General features: G+C 34.5%; 1 protein-coding gene across 1 annotated transcript; it reads left to right on the top strand.

Moving 5' to 3' along the window:
* The first annotated feature begins 265 nt into the window (after nucleotides 1-265).
* On the top strand, nucleotides 266-16,115 carry RpLP0 (ribosomal protein LP0). Its single transcript, XM_089094511.1, has 5 exons — nucleotides 266-356; nucleotides 4,257-4,432; nucleotides 6,824-7,058; nucleotides 7,893-8,078; nucleotides 15,774-16,115. The coding sequence occupies exons 1-5, from the start codon at nucleotides 303-305 to the stop codon at nucleotides 16,071-16,073; spliced, it is 951 nt and encodes a 316-aa protein (XP_088950637.1). The 5' UTR covers nucleotides 266-302; the 3' UTR covers nucleotides 16,074-16,115.
* Nucleotides 16,116-18,014: the final 1,899 nt, after the last annotated feature.

The following is an 18,014-nucleotide window of genomic DNA, read 5'->3' as shown; positions in this document are numbered from 1 at the left end:
AATATACAGCTGTGTCTTAATTCCTACTGCAAAATACTTGATCAAAATCAAGTATTTTGCAGTAGGCATCAAGACATGGCTAATTGTATGAAAAAAAAGCCAAGGCAGATAGTCCAAGTAATTGAGAGGGTATATTTTTCAGCTATTCCTAATAAGTTGCCTTGCGCTTCTTGTTTTTGGCTTTCTATTGTGTCTGATGTACTTTATTTAATTTTCCTTTTTTGTTTAGTAGTATTCTCGATTTAAAAACGTGTTGTTTCTTATTTTTCAGTCCTTAAATATACCTTGCTTCTAAATTCAAGATGCCCAGGGTGGACAAAGCTACATGGAAAGCCAATTATTTTGTTAAACTTGTTGTAAGTATTAATCATTTGTATTCTTATGAATATAGTCATCACCTTTAGTCCTGTTATGTTCCAGTCAGAAGCTCAGTTTTAGTCTTACTCTAATCAGTTAATCTTTTGCATTGACTGCCTACAGTCAGAACAAGTAACCCAATGAAAAACAATATTTATTTCATGGGAAGGGAGGATGTCTGTTTTTTTTTCAAACTGCAGAAGTTGTATAATAATATTATGTATTTTTCTGTGCATATTTTATTTTTGTTTTTCAAATGTAGTCAATCACTTCCATGAATGTCCCACTGTTGGTTTCTTTAATGTATATGAAAAAAATATTGCTTTTTACAAAGAATAAAAATAAGTAGAACATTTAAGACATTTTTTCTTGTTAAAAATGCTGTTCATAGTAAACATCTGTGACTTTGATTTATTGATGAGCAAAATTATTGATGAAAAAGGAAAATTACAGAACCTGTAATATTATATATTTTTCAGCTGTTGAATTTTTTTGGTGTTTTGAAATTGAAGAAAGAATTATTTTGTGAGTTGTAGACAGTAAACTTGTTGTAGTACAGTGGATTGATGCTCTTCCTGACAATATGGGGCCTGTGGTTTGTGATAATCAAAAAGGCAACATATGCCATTTAGGTTGAAAATGACCTAAATGGTATATATGTTGTGGGTAAACTTCACACAAGGAACTGAAAAGTGCAGTCAGAATTGTCCTATCTTGCATCGTTAAAAGAGACAAACCACTTTATAACCCACCTCACAGCTGACAGTTGTGATTATTAAAAGGGCAACATATGCCATTTTGGTCGAAAATTGAGTCATGTGCATGGTGTAGTTACAGAGATAAAAATGAGACATACACCACTTTTGGATGCAGACAAACTTTGAAGATAAAAAGAGAAACATATGTCATGGACAAACTTTTTTCCGTTTTTTGGCTCTCCTGAAAAGTTACAAAAATAGTGTATGTTGCATATAAGCTGAATTTTTGGGGGAGGGCCTTAGCTGATCTAATCAGCACTTCCTATACTGTATAATATAAATCTCTGAACAAAAATATAAAATATAAGGCAGTATCATTCAGCCAGGGGGGGGGGGGGGGGGCTGGGGCCCCCATATCGGCACCCATGGTATGTTGCCTTTAATTTATCAAAGCCATGCTGCAGCAAGGTTGGATGACAAGCTTGCTATTTGCAACTAAAAAGACCAGCAACTGAAACATCAATAAAGACACAGCAGTCAGGTACTGCATCCTTTCAATTTGTTTTCCTCAACTCGCTGACTTGCTTTTTTTATGTTTTGTCACATTTATTGAATTTATGAGCCATTTTTATCATTTCCAAATTTCGTGAGTATATGCAATTCCTTTGACAGTGGGAAAATGCAACATGAAAATTCTTTCCTGTTGTATACTCCCCCATGTATAACTAAAACAACATAAAAGAATGATTGGGCACAATAAAAAGTATAAAACAATCACTTATACAAGAGTTAGTAGTGAAATCGCAAGGACACTTTCCTGTGGCTGTGTTAACAAAGATTTGAATCATAAATGACAATTTTTGTTTTCTTAGAGAAGATTAAAGACTTTCTAGTCTAAGAGAAAAATCACAAGTCGAAAAAAAAAATTGTATCCAAAATGGGCTAAAAAACTAAAAAATCATTTTGTCTTGAGAATCTGAATGTAAGTCAAAACAAGGTATTCAAAATGGATTGGACTTTACCTAGCTTGATCTTCTTAAATTGTTTTCTTTGACTTTTCTTATGTATGCATTTATAACTTAAATGAGTTGGATATCTATGTTGAGCCCAATCCGTTTTGAACATATTGTTTTCACTTTTATTTCATATATTATCAAAAAAAAATTGTCAGCATTTTGCTCAATTTACTCAATGATAGGTAGGTGGAATAGATTTTGGTTCTTGTGTTGGTATCAAAGTCTCATCAGTTTATGCATCTAAAATTGATTACTAACAAATTCTCTGGTCATTTTTTTTGGCTGCTGAATGCAACTGAGGTCTTGGGTGCTGATAGCTCGGTAAATGGTTTTGACGACTGCGTGGTTGTAAGATTAGATTAGATGGTTGTGTAATATTAGGCGGTTGTAAGACAAGACACTGAAGGTGTAATTAAAATTTTAAAAAGGGAGAAGTATATAGTTCATTTAAAAACACTTTTAGTAAACTTATTTTTAAGAAAGGTAATAAGAAGGAGAAGTAATTGTAGAGGTCTTAGTTTGATTTCTTTATCAATTGATTAATTAATGAGGCTATATCTCGTTAACTCACTTTGCTCATTATTATAGTTAACTCGTTTTTATTGCATCCTCATTGCAAGGAATCTTTCCTGTAATCTTGTTACAGTTTAAATGTTCAATTCACAGTCCTTCTAAAAAAAACAGTTGGCTTAAGGCAACATATGCTTGACCACTGGCCAAAAGTTCCTTACACAGATAGATAACTGTCTGACCAACCATATATCCTCGGATTTTATACACTGGGCATACGCAATAGAGTTAATGCAAGCTGTTTTTTCTCAATGGTTCCATTATTAAATTAACTCGTTAACAAGTTAGACATAGTAATTAACAAGGAAGTGAAGAATTAAGCAGGGTTGTGTTCTATCCTGCCTAAGAAACATGACAAAGGCTATGTCCGATCGATTACAACAAAGGCTATGGGAGAGCAGGGTATCAGATGCGATAGTAAAACTCCCCTAGCCTTAAATCAGGCAGATTGATTTGGGTTGTTCTAGATATATAAAAAAAACATTAGCTAAATGAAGGAATTTTTTTAGATCTTGATTGTTCAGGTTGTAAAAATAGTATTAAAAATTTATGTTTAGAAGACTAAGTTGCCTAGACCGGGTGATGTTAAACGTAACCAGAAAATCAATCAAGTCACTGGGTTCACTTATCTGAATAGTACTACTATTGTAGATGGAAGATCAGTGATATATGCAGGGGGTAGGACACTGAGCAAGGAAAACTGAAATAATAAACTTTCTTGACATTTATAGGCACTTCTTGTTCAAATTATTTAAAAAAAATGGCTTCTCTATTTTAAACAGCCCCCTCCCGCGAAAAGCCTGCGTACGTATCTTAGATGATGCAGTGACAATGCAAAAAATAGTATAGCCAAGGTACTTTTTTTTCTTTTTTGGAAAAAAAAAATTCAAAGAATAAGAAAATTAGTCTTAAGGCTAACATTAAAATATAGGAAGCCAAGGTAATGACAATGGTCAAGTATGGTTTGGAAAGTGGATACTGAAGGGGTTGACAAAGATATTTTAAGTGTAATCCAGAAAATCGTATAACAATAATTTTAGGTAATCATTTGACTGAAGTGTATCACACAATAATCTGTATGAAAATTGTTGTCCAATCCTTCTTTCAGTTGCTACAATGAAAGTGTCTGTGTCCGTGATGGCTAGGCCACGTGTTACAGATGAAGTATGATAAATCGCCAAAGGTCGTGCTTTTTGGCCCTCTCGCTTGAACCATATGAGAAGCAGGTCATCCCTGGATAAAATGTGAAGAGGTGAAAGAAGAAAAATTTAGAAGATTTTGTAGAAGGGGGTAAAGAATGAAACATCAGATAGATTGAGGAGTAATGTCCACTGCTGCATTGGCCTCAGGCAGCTCTGGGTTATAGTGAGCTTTTAGTAGTGGTAGCAGTATTATAAGTTGCAAATAGACATTTAAACTGTTGTAGCATTACCAATTATATTATAAACGTATTTAATAAATTTAAAGATTATTTGTGGCAGATGTATTTGGTTAATTTATTTATTTGTTTAATTTATTCTCTATGGTACAAATTTCTCTAGGTATGTGCTAAGATCCAATGTTTTGAATTCTTTTATTTAATTCTTACTTGTAATTCTGCAATTTTATTTTATAGCAACTGTTGGATGAATATCCAAAACTTTTTATTGTTGGCTGTGACAATGTTGGATCAAACCAACTTCAACAAATTCGTCAGTCCCTTAGAGGAACAGCCGTTATTCTTATGGGTAAAAATACAATGATCCGCAAAGCCATCAAAGGTCATTTGGATAAAAACCCATCTCTTGAAAAGTAAGTTCTCTTGAAGGTTCCTGCTATTATTTGGTCATTTTGTAGGAAAGTGACACTTTCGAAGGAAGCACAATAAAGGATAGTAAGAACACTATTTGATTCTCCAGATGACTTTTACCGGATCCATTGTAACTGACCCCCTGTATAACCGAACCCCCGTGCAACTCAACCCCATTTAACTGAACCCCCGTGCAACTCAACCCCATTTAACTGAATCCATGTTTAAATTCATAAAAATCTTGTTGATAAGTTTTCAAAAATGGTCGAATATGTTATTCTTTCGTGATCTACATTTAGAGCTTCTTTTTTTTCAGACAATTTGGAAAAGAAGCACGAGTTTAGAAACGTTTGCAATCTTAAATAGTGAATTTGTCGCATATTTTGTAATTTTTCCAAATCTTATTAACAGGGTCCACATGAATTTAAATGAAATTGTATTGTCAAAAATTATTTAAAAATATGGATGAAAATGGAAAGAAAGATGAAAATTTAATAAATACGAGCTTGCTATATATAATAAAATAAGGATTTTATTCGTAGTGTTTTGTTTCTCTTTTTTGTGTAGCGTAGGGTATATATCTGGGACCATTGGGGGGGGGGGGGGAATGACAGAGTAACGAATATTGTATTTAGAAAGAGTACTGTCTGAGGAATCAAATGATGCTCTTATTTTGTTATTACTGTTTTTCATTAACAACAATTGCCCTTCTGCAGCATTTCTTGTTATTTGATGTGTAAAGGCATTGCTAAAAAGACACCAGACTTACCTTATCATTTACAAAATTGGATTGAGGATGGGAATTTTTCTCTCAACGGCAGTTTAGAGTAGTAGTTATTCACTCTGGTTGCTGTGTGTGTGTGGGAGGGGGGGGGGGTAGGTTGGAATAGACAGTTGAAAGAAAAAAAAGAAATATAGCCCTGTGTCCAAAGTTAAGCATTTCTACTTATTAAAAAAGTGGTCATGCAAAATTGATCTCTAAATCAGATAATGACAAATTATTTCTAAATTATACAAGTGAGCTAAATTGAGACAAGTGTCATGTAAATATTATAAAGACGCTGCACATTTTTTTTTTTTTTATGTTCACGCTTACCTCAGTGGGGGTTTGAAAACTGGTTCTGACTAGTATAATTAAGTCATTTGCTGCCGTAGTGTGATCAGGCAAATTTGCTGAAGTGTAATTTTTAAGTTTTTAGTTCCACCTCTGACAAAATTGCTATTTTTGGGCTGGCTCTGTGTAGATGCGTCCATGGATGGCGGAACTCTCCGTGTCATTCGAGCAGACCAAAGTATGTTAAACTTGTAAGAGCTGAAACTGGCGCTAGTGTTAAAGAAAAATTACCAACGCCATCTGGTATTTTGCTTTCCACAAAATGTCTTGTAGTTGGGTTTTTAGATGCTTTAAATTGCTGGGGAGGGTGTAAGATTTTTACCACTAGGTCTACCACCTGGAAATCAACTTGCCAACTTAACCTGTCAATATTTTTCCAAGCTAATCAAGGTTATGCAGAGCATCTTGAATTAAAATAATTATTGAAAAATAAATGTTGAATAAAATAGAAATTTCAGCTTTAGTTCTTGTATTGGGGATTAATCATATCAAATACCTAATTTTCTTGGAATTTTCAATTTTTTTTTTAATGAAGTCGCCAGACGCCACACTGGGAAGTAGCACTAGGAGTTTTCGTTGCCCATCTTTCTGGGTTAAGTCGCTGAAGATCATCTATAAACTTTTCATTCTTCTTGGGGTAGATCCTAAAGAACATGAAAATGTGCGTCCATAAATTCGTTGGGTTGTCTGACACTTTACCCTACATCTTCACAAAAATCAAAATAATTTGTCGTGTGTTGTCTGTTGGAATTACCTGTATGCAGGTTATTGACCACACACTAAACTTGAAAAGGATCAGGGTATACGCCTTGACTGGTCAAAATTGGCTATAAATATATTTTGCATAGAACAAAATATATTGGTTTAAGTTTTGTGTCTAAGAACCTCATGTGTGAATATTTTTTGGGAAAACATGAAAATACGCTTGATAATCTTTAAATTTATATTTAAAATATCGCCTTTTAAAGGTTTAAATCTCTCTGTCACACCAAGTCCTCTATTGTGCGCACAAATCAATAAGAAAGCATAGACGAGCTTGACTATAGTCTTTTCAAACCCCTTTGAGTTTCTGCTATTCGGAAAAGAATTCTTTTTGAGAAATATTGTATCGTTTTGTCAAATTTTAAACTAGAAAACTGGACTGGTATGATGCTTTTACTTTCGTTCTTGTGATAGAGATGATCCATGATTCCTGGTACTGACTGGCCATTCATAATAATGACTTTTTTACTTTAAAAAAGAGCAAGATAAAATTATAATGAATCTCATTTGCTTGCAGACTTCTTCCCCACATCAAAGCCAATGTTGGTTTTGTCTTCACAAAGCAAGATCTTGTTGAAGTGCGCGAGAAACTTTTGCAAAACAAAGTTCGTGCCCCAGCTCGTGCAGGCGCCCTTGCTCCATGCCCGGTCACAATTGACCCTATCAATACTGGCCTTGGTCCTGAGAAAACTTCTTTCTTTCAAGCTCTTCAAATCCCAACCAAGATTTCTAAAGGAACTATTGAAATTATCGTAAGTCGTTTCCTCTTAATCGCACTTTATGCTATGAATTTAAACATTATGAACAAAATGTTAAGTCTGAATGTATAGATGCTAAAACATAATTTTTTTTTTGTCCAACTTATGGTGTATCTAAAATGCTACTTCAAATTCCTTAACCATTCTTGTATATAACTCAATACGATAGAGAGACTAAGATGGAATCCCAGGTAAACAAATAATTATCATTCTATTTATTGAGGGGGGGGGGCAATTTTTCTAAAATGCTATTTTTTTCCATGGCTGTCGTCTGACATATTTTCGTCAGTTTGGGTTTCGCCCAAATTACCTTTTTAAAAATTTTTACTTGCATTGAATATTTATTTCCTTTTTATATTTATTTTAAACCATTGAATTTGTTACTTTTTCAAGAATATGTAGATGATATTAAACTAGAATAAACTTCATGGTCTTTTTTTTGTATATGATGCTTTATTGATTTGCCAGCAGCAAAAAACCTTTTCCTACTAATATATATTTCGGCTATATTTCGTAGTTATGATTTGATGCTGTTAATTTTTGTTCTATACAAATTCCCTAATAACCACGTTAAAGTATTTGAAAAGGAAGTTCTTTCTGAATTTATTTGATTCCTCTCTTAAATTGTTTTTAAATAACTTTTTTTAGGCAAGATTATTTATATTTTACTATGCTTAAGGCTTGGTGCTTTTATGATGATACTTAATTTTATTTGCTGATCCTCATGATACTGATTCCTGGTGCTGATTAAATAGTTTTCGTATTTAACTACTATTTCCGTCAGTTCTATTTGTTTCTGACATACATATCTTTGTTCTATTTCTGCAGACATCTGTGAATTTGATCAAAGAAGGTGAACGCGTTGATGCTTCAGCTGCTACACTTTTGAACATGTTGAACATCTCCCCATTCTCGTATGGTCTAATTATCCAGCAAGTTTATGATTCTGGTACCGTTTTCAGTCCAGCTATTCTTGATATCAAACCTGAAGAGCTCCGCGAACGCTTCATGGCTGTAAGTTGACTTCTTTTTGTTGTAAATATTGAGTTTCAATGGTTGATATATCCTTGCTAATTTCAAGGTTTCTTTTTTATTATTGAGAAAGATGCACTTTTTCTTGATTCTAAATACTATTCCAATGGTATTAAGAATCTGGGTTTCTGGGGTTCTTTCTGGGTTTCAAATTTAAATCTACTATGTTTTTTTTTTTTTTTTGATTATTTCTTTTTTTTTTTTTTTTTTTTTTTTTTTTTTGTTAATAAAAGGAGGCTCTACTTGGTCTGAGGGCTTCATAGTTGTGAAGTAAATTTGCTAATATTTAATATATAATTTTATGACTGTCACCTTCTAAACCATAGTGGAACTTTGCTTGGAATTTAGTTCAGAAGAAGTACCTGCATTCAACTTCATGGGACGTCGAGGTCAAAATTTTTACTAAAAATACTTATAAATGTTTTGAATGTTCATGTTTCTTCTAAGGTCCTGAAGTAAAAAACTGAGTATTCTGTCCTTTTCATGAATAACATGTTATATATGTATACGTATTTTTAGAAGGCTACCTTTCTGACACGCAGAATCCAAGCGTTTAACCTTGTTAAAGAATGACATCTGGCACTTCATAACCGTCATTAGTGTCACCAAGAACGTGGGGGGGGGGTTACCAAAATTAATTGGTAAGTTCTTAATTTCCTTTGACTCCTGTAATTCACTCAAAAGTTTCATTGCATGTAAATGCATGCATATAGTATGTAGTAAACGATCACACACAGTACGTTATTAGCCACTAATGACCACACTGAAAATTTCGAAGACGTCTTTGAGAATAACCAAGACATCTTCGAGAATTTCCAAACCAAAAATCTCAGTCGTCCCTTTGTTCTGTCCTAGGATGGATGGATGGATGACTGACTATCTATAAACAAGTGAACATGACATTATTTTATATAATACTGAAAAAGGCTTATGCCAGCTTTGCCTCTCACTCAGACTATCTGTCTTGGCTGTGTTCAGAAAAGCATTTGACCTTGTTGATCACAAAATCCTTTTAGAAAAAATGGCGGAAAAAAATATACCCAGCTTTATTATTAAAATCATCAAGAGCTTCTTAACAAATGGAGAGCAAACTGTGAAGTATAAAGAACAATTTTCCATTTCTCTGCCAGTTTTTTGTGGAATTCCTCAAGGAACTGTGATCGGGCCGCTGGGCTTCCTCCTCATGATAAATGAAATTGCTGCTGAGCTGGAGGACAGATGGAAGTACGTTGACGACTTGTCCTTAACGGAAATCGTATCTAAAGATTCGAAGAGCAATGCCGCTGGTTTCATCGACCAAGTTACCTCAGAGGCGGCTGAACTAAACATGGTCGTGAATAAAGACAAATGCTCGGTCACGACATTTTCTTTTCTTCTGAATACTGAACCGTCTTTCGAACCTCCTATTGCTTCCGAGCTAATAAGCCATAAAATAACTTTACTTGGTGTGGTGATTTCTTCTGACCTCTCATGGCGGGAGAATACAAAGACAATTGTAAAAAAGCTAACGGCGCAATCCAAATGCTAAAAACAGTGAAAAAATTTCAAGTACCTAAGGACAACCTGAAACTGATAACTTGTACGTTGATCTGCCCCTTAGTTGAATATGCTTTTCCGGTTTAACATTTTGCCCTAATACAGGATGAAACTGACTACATGGCCTAATCTCGGAATAGAACACTGCCAAATCTTATAGGATCTTTCCCTTTCACCTTGCTAGTTTTACCTCAAAGATTTTAAACTTGAATCCCTTTCTTCCTGCCGAGAAAAATTATGCCAAAGATTTGGCTCCTCCCTCCTTCAACGTACCATCTACTGATCATTCCTTCCCCCACCTTTTGTCCCCCCAGGGAAGTGGCTGAAAAGGTTCCAAAACTAACCCCAGCCCCCTATAACATCATGCGCTACAGTAAAAGCTTAGTGCCAAGCTTTCTGAAATATTACTATGATCTCTAGTGTTTTTATTGTTTAGTTTTATTTTATCCTGACGAAGTTTTATCAGACAATTTTATTCTCAATCTCAAGTGTTTTTATCCTTTAGTTTATTTATCCTGACGAAGTTTTATCAGACAACTTTATTTTGCTAATTATGACTTATCATATTTGGGCTTTGCCCACGAGAGCTATGTCTTGTTTTTGAATTGAAATTAATTTGAATTTGTGTCTCCAATGGCTCCATGGCTCGATGGCAACTTGATTTTAATTCAAAAGGAGAAACTTAACTATATGCTGGGAAGTACCTTCTCTCAAGTATAGTTTCCCACTATTCAAAGACTTAAAATGTTTAATGTAAATTGTGAATTCTCTTCTGGGAAATTTAGTTTTCTTTCCATTTTCGACTAATGGGTGATAGTTTTTCGACTAATGGTCATTGTTTTGACGTGGATGAAGCCGTATTTTAACGATTTACGGGAGAGTGTGGGAGGAGCTTGATTGGTCGGTAAAATATATGAAATACCTACCGGTGTTTGTCGCATCCCCTGAACACACAACCTCTGATTGTGTACGTGTGTGCGATGGGTTAGAATCTGGATAGCGAAACTGTATTTATGCACACTTGCCATAAGATTAGTCCATGAAAGCTTTTTTCTAGGAAAAATTCTCTACTAAATCTTAGGTTATTGTATTCGCAAGTTGTAAATCAACAATCCCTCTTCAGCCATTGAACATTCCTTTACTACCTCCATTGGGGTTTGCCGTCCCCTCAGTGACACAGGCCTTTTTTCTTTTGGTTCATGGCTGACCAGTGAAAGTTGGTCAGACCTTTATAATGCTAATAACCTTGATGACAAAATTTTGATTTTCACAAAAAATTAATTGATTCCTACTCATTATGTTTCCCAGAAAAAAAATCAGAAAATGCTCCAGTGATAAACCTTACATAAATAATCACATAAAAATGTTAATCCGCACGAAAATAAGCTTATTTAACAAGGGTAATTTAGCTGAAGCAAATAAGTTAAGAAAGGAATTAAAAAGTCAAATTAGAAAAGCTGCCCGAGCCTATTATGAAAATAAAATTAAATACTTGCGCCATGATAAACCAAAGAACTGGTACTCTGAAATTAAAAAACTTACCGCCAAGAGTCAAGAACAACTAAATTTTAATATAAATGAACCTCCAAAGACAACAGCTAATGACCTCAATAAGTTTCTGGCTTCTATTGTCCAGAGTCTCCCACCACTATCTTACGCATTTCCAGATATTCCTGATCCTTTTTCACTCCCACATATTTCTCCACTTGATGTTGAAAAAAAAAATTGAAAAACTAAAACGATCAAGCATTTGCCCTTTAGATATTCTTGTTTCTCTGATTAAAGCTTTCAGCGATTACCTCTCAAAACCCCTATCCACCCTGTTTAATGGAATTACCGAATCTGGACAGTTCCCTTAATATTGGAAACAAGGCTTTATTACCCCAATCAAAAAGAAAAATGGGAAGCCTGGCTTTGATGGCATTCGTCCTATTACCCTCACCTCAATTTTTTCAAAATTGTATGAAAGTTTTCTCGCAGACTGGCTTAAGATGAAAGTCCTCCCCCTCATTGATCTTAGACAGTTAGGTAATCTCAAATCCATGTCAACCTCTCGTTGCTTGATCCATTTTGTTGATACCATGAGTAAATAACTCGAAAAGCCTAACATTATGCTTAATCTGATCTCTATTGATCTTTCAGAAAGCTTTCAATATGATTAACCACAATTTCCTCACAGATAAACTTATAAAGGGATTTCACATTGAAATTTTCCTTGTTAAGCTCATTGCCTCTTTTCTTTCTAATAGATCTCAAGCAGTTAAATATCTAAATTGTTTCTCAGATCATCTCCCCATATTTAATGGCATTCCTCAGGGGACTATTGTAGGCCCTCTCCTTTTTTCTCTTATGATTAACAGCCTTTCAACCCTTTATGACAATAGGTAGAAATTTGTCGATGACATGACAGTTATAGAGATATGTCATAAAAACATGTTTAGCAGCCCAATGGGCATACTCCAAGATATTGCCTGTGAGGCCTTTTCCCTTGACATGACAGTTAACCCTTCCAAATACGCAATAGTCTCAGGAAGTTTCCTTAAATCCCCTCCCCTTTTCTTGCTCCTATTCCTCCTGAAACCTCTGTCACATCTCTTAAACTCCTTGGTGTTACAATTTCTTCCAGTTTGAAATGGGATGCCCATATAAATAATATCCTACGACAAGCAAACTCCTCGCTTTCCCTCCTTAAACTTTTAAACAAATTTAGTTGCCCTCAATCATATTTACTACAAGTATACATTTCTTTTGTGCGTCCCATATTAGAGAATGCTTGTCCTGTGTGGCACCTTGGCCTCTCAAATGACGCAACACAAAAAATTGAAAATGTCCAAAAGAGAGCTCAAAGAAATATTTTTAAAGAGGGCAAGATACCATATTTACATTTGTTAAATATTTCAAACCTAGAGACCCTCGAGAGACGAAGAAATAATTTGTGCCTCCGTTTTGGTAAGTTGGCACTTTTGAACCCCCGTACTGTGAACCTTTTCCCTGAATACCATGTACCTGATAGAGATCGTCCTCTACGAACTGTGTCCCAGCCTATCCCCACCTTATCTCCCATTCTTTGTACTACCCTGCAGTATAAGAAATCTTTTATTCCTTTTTTTACTGATATAATAAATAGTAGCTAATTTGTACATAAATTTTGTCTTTTCTCTTATATAATAAAATAAATAGCTCGTGTTTCTTTATACTCTTTTTTTTTGTTTCCTGTCTCCTTTTTATGTTGTTTTTTAAACATTTGTTAATGTGTATATTATTTTTTTTTCAGTTTTTATCTTTTTAACTAGTTGCCATTTTGCAGTTTTTAATATAAGTGACAAAGGAATCATAGCAAGGTACTGCAGTATAAGAAATCTTTTATTCCTTTTTTTACTGATATAATAAATAGTAGCTAATTTGTACATAAATTTTGTCTTTTCTCTTATATAATAAAATAAATAGCTCGTGTTTCTTTATACTCTTTTTTTTTGTTTCCTGTCGCCTTTTTATGTTGTTTTTTAAACATTTGTTAGTGTGTATGTTATTTTTTTTTCAGTTTTTATCTTTTTAACTAGTTGCCATTTTGCAGTTTTTAATATAACTGACAAAGGAATCATATAGCATTCCGATATTTAATTATTTATTTATTTTTAATTTTTTGCATTGGTTGCCAATTTTTTAGTTGTTGTGCTTTTGTTATGATTTTCTTGCTTGTTTGTTTTTTTATGGACTTCGAAATTCGAATTCGGCCCTTCAGGGCTTGTCATAGTAATTTCTCGAAATAAATATCTCTCTCTCTCTAACAACCGTACAATTACTTGTAAACCAATGGATGTTTCCCCAAAACAGTATAAAATCACTTTGTCAAGTTTTAAGAAATTCATTTTTGCAATTAATAAGAAGATGATCCTGGTGATTTTAGAGCCAGTTTACCGAATGGCTGTTAGCCAATGAGAGTAGTTTCACACAATTCGGATAGAGGCTTAATCCGCCCCTACTGTCTTTCTCTCACCCGTTTTTTCTCTCATTATTTTTTTTTTTTTTTTTTACGTTTTTCGATCACCCTACAGATGGCTAGCTAACCCGAGTCAACTATATTATGCAAGCATCCTTGAAGGGAAAAAAACTGGTAATTTGACTATAAAACAAGCCTTTCAGGTTTACAGGTAAACCTAAAAAAAAAAAAAAACCAGGTGCCAAAAACTCCTCAGCCGTTATTTCTTTCTTTCTTCAACCTCATTTCAAAATATTGTCAGAAAGCCGTCGGCTCAATACATCGCAGTAAAATGTCCGTATACCGTAGTTGTCAAAACCAAGATGCTTAAGAAGAATGAATTACATTGGTTGGCTTTGGTCCGCCCTATATTTTGCTTTTGACCAATAAACCACGCCTATTGAAACATATAGGAAATGATAGAGCTGCAAAAAGCACCACCATAACGGAATAATTTGGATGGAGCCGATCAAATTGCCTCTTAACGTAAACGTTAACACTGTAGAATTTTTACTTTGAGTCTTATATACAAGTCTTCTTAGTCTTATATATTATTATTTCTACCTATCAAAAACCTGATATGTTCAGACAGGAACAATCTTTTTACATATTTCCCAAACTGAAGGAAAATATATAATACATAATTGATTATGGATTGCCTATGTTCATGTTTTTACTTCTTGGTGTTAAGTAATTCATGTACATCTAAAATCCTGTTGTCTAGTAATAACAATAAACATGTTCGAGGGGCACGGATCGTCTCTGAGAAAGTAATAGCTTTTTTCGTAATCATCATTTTTGATTATATTGAATTAAAAAACAAGTTTTCTTCTATATGAAAATAAGAACGACATTAAAGATACTTAAATCGAACGTAAACTATCCGTATCTAAGGGTGGCCCTCTTGAGTGGCTATGGGGGTGGGATCTCTCCTTATATACGGAGTAATTGCTGTCCATTTTAAGGTTTATTACCAGGGGACAGAGTTTCACTGAGTGAGGTGAATATTAGACATAAAAACGGTGTCGGGTGTGTTTTCTGCCCCCCCCCCCTCTCAGCGTGGAAATGTGCACCCCCTAAACCCTGAGTCACAAGGAAAACGATATGGTAGTTTTTCTGGATGTGGTTTTTTAAACAAAGATGCAGGGTGGGAGCGTTCAAACTCTAGGGTCAATTTTTCTCCAATGGGCATTCCCGGCAAGTTTAGAGGCTAGCAGATCTTGCTTTTTTGCCCACTATTCGCGACTAACCGGTATTATTTTCACAAGCCTATCTTATAAGCCATGTTCGTATTCCATCGGTTTTTCGTGACTGGCACTTTTTTTTAGCTGAGACGTGGCTTGTCGAGAGAAAATACTTTTATGCTTCGAGAAAGAGTTTATTTAGCGTATTTGATTACTGAACTTAGTACTATTGTCCAAAATGAATTGTCATCTCTGCAATAAGAGTAACTTTCGCCCCCTCACTCATACTTAAAGCTTTATCCTGTATATATATATATATATATATATATATATATATATATATATATATATATATATATATATATATATATATATATATATATATATATAGGTACTTCCTACAAAGGTGCTTGTGGGGGTAGGACGGAGTCTAATGGGGTTGTGTGAATCATGGGAATACTCAGCTTGGGCATTGGAAATTGTGGCATTAGCAAAGCCAACGCTATCCCTCCTTTCTTCTAAGGTGGTAAGGCGCACAACTTTAAGCAGGAAATATCGTGGTATTTTACTCTTAATAAATAATCTTGAGTGAATACTTCTGGATCGACTGTTTTGTTGCTAAGTTCACAAGCTCGTCCTTTTGGGAGCCTTTCTTTCGAAAATCTGACCAATTTTCTCAGATTTATAGCTTTTGTTGGGTAACGTTAAATTTAATCAGTTTTATATATTTAGAATCAGTATGAAGTCTATTTTTTTATAAGCATATTGATATCAAATTTGTTTTTAGTTATTGTTACTATTAGCACAAGTCGCTCCTTATTTACAGTGCATTACTAGGTAGTGTTTGACTACTATGATGTTTTGAATACTTTCGTTCTCATGATATCCTATGATTCAAACTTTCCACTGATTATATTGCAGAACTGGCTCGTTACTTCTGAGAGATCTTTAGATATTAATTTTTCTTCCTTATTTTAGGGTGTCCGCAACATTGCAGCCATTTCCCTTAAAATTGGATATCCAACCATTGCATCAGTACCCCATTCTGTCATTAATGGCTTTAAAAACTTGTTGGCTATAGCAGCGTCAACTGAGGTAGAGTTTAAAGAAGCTACGACGGTTAAAGAGTTTCTGAAGGATCCATCTAAATTTGTTGCTGCTGCAGCTGCCGCAACACCTGCTGCAGCTACTGCAGCTGCTGCCGCGCCTGCTAAAGAAGAAAAGAAGGAAGAGTCCGAGGAAGAAGATGAAGATATGGGTTTTGGTCTATTTGACTAAGTCATTACATGTGGATTTTCAATACATGATTGAATTTCTCAATTCTTTTCTTATTCGAAATATATCGTAGGTCCGGCGCACCCTATTTACCCTAGTTCTTTTTTTTTCGTGGTAATACTATGTTCTGTTAGCTTTAGAATCACTTCATTTTTTGTTGTTCTTTGTCCATGCCCTGAAGATTGTCCTAAAATTAAACCTTCTTTGCTTTTTGCTACGTGAAAACCGAATAACTAAACCATCTCTAGGAACTTTAGGAGAATCAAATTGCTTGGCGAGGAGCCATTACGTTTTTTAGCTTTACTTTGCAAATATGGCAGAAGTTTAGTGTAAAAATTGAATTGAAGTAATGAGTTCTATAGATTCAGTACCGGGATTTTCTCTTTTATGAGTTTTTAAGACTGCACTAAGTCTTTTGACTTTGAATTTTACGTACGAGTTTCGAGTGTTCGTGCGTTTTTATAAATTTTGAGCTTTCAAGAGGCCATCTTGACATAAGCTCACTGAATTATCATGAATAAGTATATCCTTAACTATTCAAGCTTGTACATGGACTGTAATATATCTGATTCGAAGTTGGGCATTCTTCAATCATGAACAAATCACAATATAATAAACGTCAAATATTAATGAACTCGAACTCAGTTGAATTATGTTGAATCTTCGATTAATCTTGCCTGATATTGGCTTATTGTAAAACTAGCTTAGAAAAATAAATCCAAAGAGAAGCAGGTTTATTTCAACCCAGTTGCTCAAAGTGAAATGAATAATCAGAAAAGAAACACATTTTTGTTCTTATAAAATGTTTGGTAATGACTCGTGCAAAATTTTACGAATACATTTTAAATTTAATTAACTGAAATTCTCGTGACTTCGTTAATTTAATTTTGGTCCTTAAAAGTAGCCTTTCAAATAAACCAAACATAGCTATCATTACATTTTCATTATATAAAACCCAGAATCTAATGAAAACTGAAATGACAGAAAAGCAAACAGCATTGCAAAGCAAAATATTCTTGCCCAATCTCTTTGGTAAATCCCTGTGTTCATTGGTTTCGGCTTGGTTTTTCCTTCAGTTCCTATTCGGAACTGTTAAATTAAACCTCCGAAAGGGTAGATTCTTGTTGTTGTTTTTTTTTTCTTTTTTTTTTTTTTTTTTTTTTTTTTTAGCACTGAGGACGTCTTGGTGGTGGTCCTTGTCAAAATATTTGCTTGTTTTTCGTATTCATATTTTTCCACTGGCTGACAAAGTCCTCGTTTTCTCGCCCTTTTTTGGTTTTATTTTTCATTTATTATTTCCTCTCTTATCTTCATACGTAATGCTATATGTAAACTTTGGGCAACGTCCATAATCTGCAACCCTTCCCCCGAGGACTGTGGGGGATTAAGTCATCCATAAAAACATAGTTATTAGATTTTTCGACTATGCTGAACAAAATGGCTCAAAATTTTGATTGGGTGACTGGGAAAAAATGAGCGTGGGAGGGGACCTAGTTGCCCTCCAATTTTTTGGTCGCATAAAAAGGGCACTAGAACTTTTAATTTCCGTTCGAATGAGCCCTCTCGCGATATTCAAAGACAACTGGGTCAATACGATCACCACTGGGAAGAAAAAAGAACTAAAACACGCATCCATGATCTTTCTTCTGGCAAACAATAGAAAGCGACAGGTAGGACTAAACTTGATGAAACTTGTGTATTTGAAATCAGCTTAAAAATCCAAAGTCTTTTGATGAATCTATTAGTATCAAAATTCCGTTTGTTTAGTTTCGGTTACAGTTCGTTACCACGAACTGTTTGATTATTGGGGGTTTTCAGTGAAAACTCAGCTCAACAGAATTGAACCTATTAATTAGGTGATAGCTCGCATTTAGGGGTTTGCTCCTCTGAAAGAAACTGCTCTTAGCTTGGAAGAACAGTGTCAGAAATATTTCAGCTCGGGAG

Source organism: Artemia sp. Qi Xiang Cuo, chromosome 9 (assembly GCF_049724085.1).
Source record: "Artemia sp. Qi Xiang Cuo chromosome 9, ASM4972408v1, whole genome shotgun sequence".
Classification (NCBI taxonomy): Eukaryota; Metazoa; Arthropoda; class Branchiopoda; order Anostraca; family Artemiidae; genus Artemia; species Artemia sp. Qi Xiang Cuo.
Note: the sequence above shows the minus strand (reverse complement) of the source record. Positions and strands in the feature narration are given on the sequence as shown.